This window comes from Macrotis lagotis, chromosome 1 (assembly GCF_037893015.1).
Source record: "Macrotis lagotis isolate mMagLag1 chromosome 1, bilby.v1.9.chrom.fasta, whole genome shotgun sequence".
NCBI classification, from domain to species: domain Eukaryota; kingdom Metazoa; phylum Chordata; class Mammalia; order Peramelemorphia; family Peramelidae; genus Macrotis; species Macrotis lagotis.
Genome location: NC_133658.1, coordinates 816,287,557 through 816,297,769, shown reverse-complemented (window position 1 = coordinate 816,297,769; position 10,213 = coordinate 816,287,557). Strand labels below are relative to the sequence as shown.

At 33.8% G+C, this 10,213-nt stretch overlaps 1 protein-coding gene across 1 annotated transcript in view; it reads right to left on the bottom strand.

Moving 5' to 3' along the window:
* Window positions 1-6,757, bottom strand: part of LOC141507245 (polycomb protein EED-like) — a 52,006-nt gene extending 45,249 nt beyond the window's left edge. The window contains 1 exon segment of the mRNA XM_074214719.1: window positions 6,593-6,757. Coding sequence (XP_074070820.1) covers window positions 6,593-6,757 — 165 coding nt within the window.
* Window positions 6,758-10,213: the final 3,456 nt, after the last annotated feature.

The following is a 10,213-nucleotide window of genomic DNA, read 5'->3' as shown; positions in this document are numbered from 1 at the left end:
GTATGGAGGGGAGTGTAAAATGATTCAGATAGCCCTAATAGATAAGGATATAAACAAACAGTCCTCGATAGAATTGCAAAATATTCACAACTACATGAAAAAGTGCTCTAAATCATTAACAAAGAAAAATTCAAATTAAAACAACCCTAAGATTTCACTTCATACCCTGCAAATTGGCAAAGATGACCAAAAAATGACAATAGTCAATGCTGCAGGGGTTGTGGAAAGGTATGCAAACTTAAACATTGTTGGTGAAATTGTGAAATGGTACAGTCATTCTGGAAAGCAATTTGGAATTACAGAAAGTAACTAAATGTCCATATCCTTTGAACGTCTATTACTGGGATTATACCCAAGGAAGTCAATATTAAGAAAAAAGCCCCTATATAGTCCAACATATTTATAGCAGCATTTTTTGTGATAACTAAGAATTGGAAAGAGAGATATGGGAAGTATCTATCAAATGGACAATTGCTAAACAATTATGGTACATGAATGAATATCATAGACTATTACTATGCTATAAAAAATTATATGATACAGAAAGACATGGAAAAATCTACATGAACTGAAGCTGAGAAAAGAAAACAATATATACAGCAACTACAACTAAATGTAAAAAAACCACCAAAAAAATCAAAAGTAACAGAAGTATAAAGATTAAGTGGGATTCAAATGGAGACATGAAAAGATAACTGCCAATTGAACCATTCATGGAGGTGGAGGTACCCAAGTATTATACACTACATGTGATTTCAGGTTTTTACAATGTATTATAAGCTGTGCTGACTTTTTTTTCCCCTTTCCTCTTAAAAATACTATTTATCTTAATGGTTCTTTAGTAAGGGATGGGATATATGTGATAACCTGATGATGTAACAAACCTAATTTTTTTTTAAAAAGCCGGTAATGGTAAGGTAAGAAAAGTACAAATAACAAAGAGCTTTTAATGACAAACAGGCATTTATATTTGATCCCAAAGGTTACAGGGAGCCACTGGAGTACATTAGACAGGTAGTGACAATAACAGACCACTGCTTTAGAAAAATCACCTTGGTAACTGAATGAAGGGTAGTAAATTGAAGTGAGGAAAAACTTGGGGCAGGGAGAACACATTGGTTATTGTCTACTTCAGAAGGTTACTGTGACAATCAAATGAAAATGCATTAAGTACCAAAGCTCCTGAAAACTGTAAAATTAGCCTAAAATAAGGTGGTATTATAGTACTGTCCTACTCTCCAAAGTTTATAAGTATGTAGTCACTACTGACTCACTCTTTTATCCCCAAAATCTAGTTTGTCTATTTTGTTTCTTTGTTTTATTCCTCAAATCTGATATTTTGTTTACATTTTCACAGATAGCATACTATTCCAAGTTATAATACATCTCTATGTTATTGCAATATTCTGCCAAACTGGCCTCCCTGCCTCTTTTTTTCTCTCTCTGTTTTCTTTCTCTCTAACACAGAAAAGAAAAATATATTTCCTAAATGTAGTTTTGACCACTTAATTCTATTTACCAAGTTTCTCAAATGACTTCCAGTCACTTCTTAGACTCAAAACTCAGAACTTCCTTTAAGGTTCTCTTTCCATACATAATAGTCATTTTTTTGGCATTTCAATTGAACTTGCAGGATATTCAATTAACTCTTAAGTTTTAAAATGCCAACAAGAAAATCAAAAAAATACTTGTCATTAAGGTTAGAAAGATTATGTACACATACAAAAATGTATACAAAATAGGTACAAGGTTAGAGAGAGATATTAATTGTTTAAAAAAAAAAGGTCTCATTTAGGAGATGGTGGCTGAGCTAAGCTATGAAAGAAGCTAGAAAGGAAGTCAAAGTTCCAAACTATACACAATACCCTCATTACCATTATTATTATTTTTTTTTAGGTTTTTGCAAGGCAAATGGGGTTAAGTGGCTTGCCCCAGGCCACACAGCCACACAGCTAGGTAATTATTAAGTGTCTGAGACTGGATTTGAACCCAGGTACTCCTAACTCCAGGGCCGGTGCTTTATCCACTATGCCACCTAGCCACCCACATTATCATTTTTTAATGAATTCCTTACTCTGAAAATTTAGAGCTGGAAGGAACTTCAGTATCAAGTCCAATCTATTACCAAGAAAGAATCCATATATATATATATATATATATATATATATATATATATATATACACATATATATATATATAGACACACACACACACACACACACACACACACACACACACACACACCCCAAGTGGCCATCTAGCATCTACCTGAAGACCTCTGTTTCGAGGAAACCTGCCACCTCCTAAGGCAGTCCCTTCCATTGACATCAAGCCAAAATTTGCTGTTTTGCAACTTCTGCTCATGGTTCCTGTTTTTTTCGTCCAAGGAGAAAAATCAGAACAAATCTAATTCTTTTTTTTCGAAAGGAGGACCTTTCAAATATCATATCCCACTATGTTTTATCTTATCCAAGTTAAACATTTCCAGTTCCTTCAACAGATGGTCATCTGAAATGGAATTAAGTCCTTCACCAATCAGTTACCTTACACCTTGGACACTGCCCATCTTAACAAATAGAATTAAACATAATACTCCAGATATAGCTTAAACAGGACAGTATATAGTGGATATATCCTAATTCCTAGAAGCTTTGTCTCTCTTAAGGCAGTCCAAGATGCCATTGGCTTTGATAGGTGCCACAACCCATTGTTGATTCAATAATTAAAACTCTCAACTGTGGTTCTTATCTTAAGCCTGTTTAATTGAAAATTATTCTCCTTCACATTCATCCCTAATGAATTTCATTTTATTAGCTTCAGCCCAATACTGGAGCCTTTTAAAATCTTCTTGGATCCTAATTCTGCCATTCATTAAGCCTTTAAACACATCATAAAAATGCTAAGCAGTTCAGGACCAAGCACAGAATCCTGGACACTCCAGTATAGATCTTCTGAGGTAACAGCAAGCCATCATTATTCTCTAAGTCCAATCATTTAGTCAGTTCTTAATCCATCTAATTGTTCTGACATCTAAACCACATCTCTACATTTTTCTATTAAGGTGTAAGATATTGATCACTTCTATTTTTATCCCTAATGTTTAGCCAATTGCCTAGTGTATGCATACTTAAGAAATGCTAGTTGACTGACTGATCAGTGATATTATTATAAATTCAGTGAGTATCTGCTTTGTGCCCACTTCTCTGTTAAACAATAAAAAGCACACACATACACGCTCACAAAGGTCTTTAAAGGTGTCAAAATCTCCATGAAGGGGCAAAAATAAATGTTCAGAGAAAACTTTTTAAGTCTAAACAATGTGATACTATATAAATCCAGATTCAGGGGAAGGATGAATTGATGTGGTCAGGAGTTAGAAAAACATAGAGATAACAGTGCTTACTTGATCTTCGAATTAAGAGCAGAATTTTGAAAAGCAAAGAGAAGAAAGGATGATAAAACAGTGTTAACAAGGGAGAGGCAAATGAACAACTCATGTTCTTGAGACCATCACAGAATGAGTAGACTTCCCTGACAGAGCAGAACTGTCCTGTGCTGAAGTTAGGAAATAAAAGGTAAAAATGTAGAGCTTGATATGTATGCTAGAGTCAAATTGCAAATGGCTTTTAAAGGCAGGTACAAGAGATTAAACTTGATATAAGGGCAATAAAGAAGGCTCTTGAGCAGAAAGTTAAGATATTTTTAAAGCAAAAACTTCCAATTAGAATTGACCAAAAATAGATAGGCCTGCCTCTGGAGGTAGTGAGTTTCCTGTCCCTGGAGGTCTTCAAGCAGATGTCAGAAAACATCCAATAATCAGTGATGTTATAGAGGTTATTACTGCTCAGGTTTGAATTGGATTAGATGCCTCTAGAAATCCCTTCCAACTCTATATTATTCTATGAAATATCACTGCTTTCTTGTTTCTGCCACATTATATAGTTAAATTCCCTTTAGGGTAAGAACCACACCTCACAATTTTGTTGTGTGTCTTCCTGCATTTATGTGTGTAAGGATAATAATTCTTCCTAGTTTCAGGTTAAAAATTCATTTATTGTCCAAACTCTCAATTAAAACATACTCATTCTTTACTAAGATGCCATTTTTTTGTTCTTCTACAACATGAAATGACAAGCAAAACAGTTCTAAGTAATTTAATTCAATTCCCAACAAAAAACATTTGCTTGCACTGATATCCTTGGCTACATTTTGCTAATGGTCAAAATATACAGAGCATAAAAAACTAGAAATGATACCTAGAAAGTTTCAAAGAATAAATATATTTCAAATTCATCCAAAATTATGTTTAACATGCTATTTTTAACATTGAATATTAAATTAAGTATTTAAAAAGAAAAATTTACAAAAGAACTCCTAATGCAAAACATCCAAAATGTTTCAAAATAACCCCCTCCCCATTTAATAAAATTTACATGCTTTCAAGTCACTAGAAGACAATTCTGTTGTCTTATTACTGAACAAAGCTTATTACTGAACTGGATTGTTACCCTGGAAAAAAGTAACTAGCAAAATGCTCCAATAATATTGCAACGGAAATAATACTGTGGAGAACAATATAGAGGAAAAGACAAAAGGATTTTCTTCCCATTATCATTATTTAAATTAAAATGACACTCTAAACTTTTGTAACCCTGAACCAAATAACTTTTCTGGGAAACAATTCCAAAGTAATAATAAAAAATAGATCCCAGTGCATAACAGCTGAAGATAAAAATTATAATCTATTGGTCTAGTTAATTTGGACTAAATTTTCTTAAGACTAGCTGAGAAAATATCAATAAGAATATATCTGATCTCACACTACTCTCTAGTCTCAAATAGTTATCAAAGGTAAAAGATGAAAGATGGCAAAGCATAAGCCAAGAGTTCCTGTCCTTTTTGTGATTTATAACTCTAAAAGATCTGAGATACAAAGGCCCAGAGGAAAAGGCATGATAAGATCCCGATATTAAAGAATCTGAACTTTGGGATTAGTGGAAAGGGGAGAAAAAAAGTGGGATAATTGACAGCAAAATTTCTGAATAAGGCAGAGGTATTGGAAAAGGGGAGTACTCATTATAAATTATCTAAGTGAAGAAAGGGTGAAGTATTTCTACCTTCATGCCTCTGAAGTCTTAGAACACTTAGAACTTAAAACTTCCACAGGAATAGGGGTGTGGCAATGGCAATAAACTTACCATGTAAGGTTTGAGAATTGCTTAATAGATTTTGAACCTTCTAGTTGGAAACCAATTCTGTTTTTATTAATCAATATACAAATCTTACCGACAATAATAAAAGTCCATCATAGCATACACTCCACTAAGAGGCACTTTCTTTATTCCAAAGGCCTGCCCTGATTAGATCACATCTGAAATATTATATTCCTTTCTGAATACCACATTTTGAGGACACTGATAAAATGAAGTGTGGTCAGATATGAAGACCAACTAAAGGAATTAAAAGTGGTTAGTCTAGAGAAGAGAATAAGGAAAGAAAGAATATGTATTCAAATTATCTGATGGGGCATCATGGGATAAAAGAAGGAATTTCATTCATACTGCTTAAATCCAAATGATAGGAACAGGAACAAATAAAGCAAATTAGAAAAAGGGAAATATAGGTTTGATATGAGAAAACTTCCTAATAATCAGAATCATCCAAAAAAAAAATGAAGTGGATCAGATTGAACAGTAGGTTACTAGGTTACTATTTGTTTAAAGTCTTCAAACAAAAGGTTGAATGTTACACATACTGTGGATTAGATGACCTCTGAGTCTCTTCCAACTCTGAATTTTGTAAGTTTTGAAAGAAAAGTATAACTGGTCACAGGTTCATTTATTTACACACACACACACACACACACACACACACACACACACACACACACAGACACCCACCCACCATAACACTGTATAATGATTGTGCTTTTAGTGTTATCCTCATGAATGAGCATCACAAAGACTGATGCATGACCAGTATTATTTTCAGGACTCTGTATAAAAATATTGAGCCAATAAAAATAACTATTCCTATTCCTAGGGAAAATTTCCATTTTTAGTTCCCTTAGGATTTAGAAGAAAATTAGGAGATCCATAAGTTTCAGGACTGAACAAGTAAATGACCTGCCACAGTTTAATTTAACATTTGCATTCGGGAGTTTCATGCCTTTCTTAGGGGTTCAGCTCATTGTGATGCCATAGAATGAACACCGTATCAGATGTCAGGAATGCTGAGCTCATTTGGCATGATCTCGGGCCAATTACAACCTTCCTAAGTTTGCTTATTCACATGTAAGCTAAAGGCACAGAAAAGTCTCATTCAAATCTACTGGGGATTTTTTTGATTGATTCTCCTCCAGCATTTAACATTTTTAAGACTGGTAATGGGATGTTTCAGGATCACATGAAACTAAGAAGAGCTATTACTTTATCTCATCTCAGTAATTTATATAATGAACTACTTTACCTTTTGACTTTCTTTCCAATCTGTTTATTAATATACCCACTGAAAGAGGGAACTTCTTTAAAAATTCATACAATGCTTACAAAAGAATATGAAATATTTAAATGTAGAACTGTATAGAGCTTACCAGATTTAAGACCTGAAATTTTGAAGATGGCACTTGGTTTCCCATTCGTGACAAACCCCAAGAGCTGCCATACTGGCATTCCACTTGAATCAGGATATGAAAAGTAGACAGATCCTCCCATACCATCAGGAAATGGGACTGTTCCCAGCATAAACACCACGACATGGTTGATACTTTGATAATCAGGTAAGTCAAATACAAATTTATCCTCTGCCACTTGCTGTGCAACTGTTTGCACCTAGAAAATAAAAAATTCTCAGATGAAAAAGTTTGTGAGGTTCTGAAACCCTTAACTATCCAATGTAACACAATTTACTGTGTCACCAGGCATAATCAAAGTCAAAATATTCTGGCTAGTCAAGTATTCAGATAGATAGCTACCATATATGTCACATAAGAATTAGCAATTTTCAAAGAATTTTAACACGATGAAACATATTTAACACTAAAACTGTTCACTCCCACAAAAGGTTCTCTCTTTAACACCCACTTTCTTCCAATGATTCTATCATAGACTGCCACAATCTCAGACAAATCAAAATCAGAAGTAATACATCTTCTGGTAGGTAGAAAATTGCCAAGAATAACTTGTGTGAGAAGTTATCAACAACATCAAAGACACTTGTGATAAGAAATGAAGATGGGTCAATCATAAAACAAGACTGAGACACAACAGACGGACAGTCAAAATTCTATGTTAATACCCTCCAGACAGTAAGAAAAGACTATTTCCCCCCCCTTACCTCTCCCCACCAGTAAATGTACTAGATGCTCTATGCAGAATTTATGAGATACCATGGAAAAGAATCACACAGCTATGAAGCCATAGGAGATAATATTCTGTTATCCACTGAGGGATTACCACAGCAATGAAATCATGGATTAAAGTATCAGAATAATGTTAAAACCATAATGGACATAATTTAATATTTCTTTTCCACTCCAAAATCCCCTCATCACAACTTTACCTACAAAAGTACCATCATCTTTGGAATGTCAAACCAACTTCAGTATTTATATTCTGGGGAGGGGGTATGATTTGTTCGGTGCACATGTGGGGTTTTTTTGGAAGGAACACATTGTTCATCACCTGAATTTTGTTAAATGAGATGCAAAAAATTCTACCTGTCACTTGCCAAGTATGGCTTTTAAAAACCCCATCTTTTGTCATCTTTAAACAAAGAAATGAACCTAACAGCCAGATATGAGGAGGAAGAAGTAGATTGTACATATGGGAAAAGAAGAAAAAATGGGATCTCAATTTGAAATTCACAAAGTATTTTTCTGCAATTATATGAATGTAAATGGTTTTCATCGTAGTATTGGTTATTAAAGACTGTAGTTGAGGGCCGCTAGGTAGCACAGTGGAGAGAGCACCAATCCTGGAGTCAGAAGTACCTGAGTTTAAATCTGGCCTCAGAAACTTAATGATTACCTAGCTGCGTGACCTTGGGCAAGTCACTTAACCCCACTGCCTTGCCAAAAAAAAAACAAACAGAAAAAAGAGTGTAGTTGATAGATTTTTAGGAAGAGTTTACAATATTACTGTAATCCAAATTCTATGTAAATGATAATCATTAATCAGATGAGGAAATCTGAGCCACTACCAGTGAATTTAGAAAGAAAAACATTAACTCTAAATGGATAATTTTCTTTCTTCAAAATACTTTCTTTTTTCTTTCCATAAATATGGTTATGTTTTACTGAAATATCATTGAATGTGTCAAATAAAATTTAATATCTAGATAAGGTCATGCAGAGTTATATGAAAAACAATTATTGGCGATATTAACGCCTTCTAAAATCAACTTGGGGGGAATAGTACAATATGTTTCGTAGACAGGGCTCACTTCTAAAGTTCTTTTTTAGTCCTGTTTAGCCACAATATACATCATAACTGAGTACCAGCCTTTCTGTGTGTACTAGTTTGTGTTGTATATCTTGATGAATATTCCATTTTGATAGTTACATGACCATTAGAAGGTTTTAAAAACAAATCTTTTTAGGTCTTGAAATAACCAGGTACTGAAAGGGATACTTGTAAAGAACCTACTCTTTTCATGGTTCTTGACATTATATATTCATAGAACTGTACATTATGAAGCTGAGATCCTTGCCCCTGAAAACACACATATTTCAGTTAAGAAAGAATTTTCAGAGGATGAGAAAACAATTCAATCTGAGGTAAAAACTGATCTATCCCACTGAATGAAGGGTATTTTTGTAGTGATAAAATTAAGGAGTTATGTTTTTAAGGGCAAATCATCACAAATGTAAAATGGATCATGTACAGAAAACAATTTATGAAACTTTTAAGCATATTATAAATGAGCTAGTACTAAGAGCTACACAAATAATATAATAAACATCATCCCCTCCAAAAAAAAAATGCTGTTTTAAAGAATCTGGGCTCACAAAGACTGAAGGATATGGACAAAAACAATGTACCAAGCATGAAATATTTTGATACTATAAAGAAACAATGTTTTATAAATTTTATGAAATCCACAGGCACATTTTCAATATGTATCAAAGACAACAGAACAATGTAGCACAATCTCCAAGCATCCACTCAAAACCAAAATCAAATTGTCAATTATCAATTACTAGAGAGTGCATTTATTTTAAACAAGTTTTTTCTGAATAGCTAACACTGTTAAATGAATGTTATTTGATAGTATGGCCATCAATGACTTAGATGAGGAGGTGAGGAGGGAAGGAAAAAGCACCGATAAACTAACGAGAACAAGTTTTAGAATCAGAAGAACTCTGATTCCAGTTTTGCCATTTACTAGCCATGTGACTTTGGACAAATCATTTTTTGAGCTTCATTTTCTCCATCTATAAAAAGCAAAGGTTTGTGCTAAGTATCAAATAAGAGCATTGTCAAATGTTATTTAGCAAGGTATGTATATTTAGCAAGGTATTATCATCACTTTGCCATTCCATGATTTCATTAGAATGAGGGACTCCCTTCACTGGTGCTTATTCTAAAGTTCTGACTCTTAATAGGTTGTTTTCAGAAGTTGTTACAGTTCAACTGTACAACATGTTCAACCTTTTGGTTATAAACCTCACTGAACTTAGTCTGGTCTTCCAGCAATAAACACCAACAAGTATTATTATCAAATCATTCTGCAGGTCTGCAATACATTCAGTATTTATTAACCATTTGTATATACCAGGTACTATGCTGGGTGCCAGGGTTACAAAGACCTCTCTCCCCCACCAACACACAAACAAAAGCAACCCCTCCCCAGACACAACCTCAAATTGAAAAAGTTTATATTTAATTAGGAAGAAATAGTAGGTACACAGATGAGTAAATTCAAATCAATTTTAGAGACTGTGAAGAAATGAGATTTAAAGAATCAGGAAAGCTCCCAAAAGGTAGCACTGCCTTGAGAGAAGTTAAATATTTCAAGGCTGAGAGAGAAGGAAGGGCATTCCAGCCAAGACAAAGGCAAAGAGAAAACAGATGGAATGGAATATATAAATAATATATAATATAATATATAATATATAATATATAAAAAATATATAAAAGGAAAAGCAAGTAGAGTGTGTAACATAAAGCACAACAGGAATTAGAGTAATGTGTCATCAGCTTAGAACAACAGG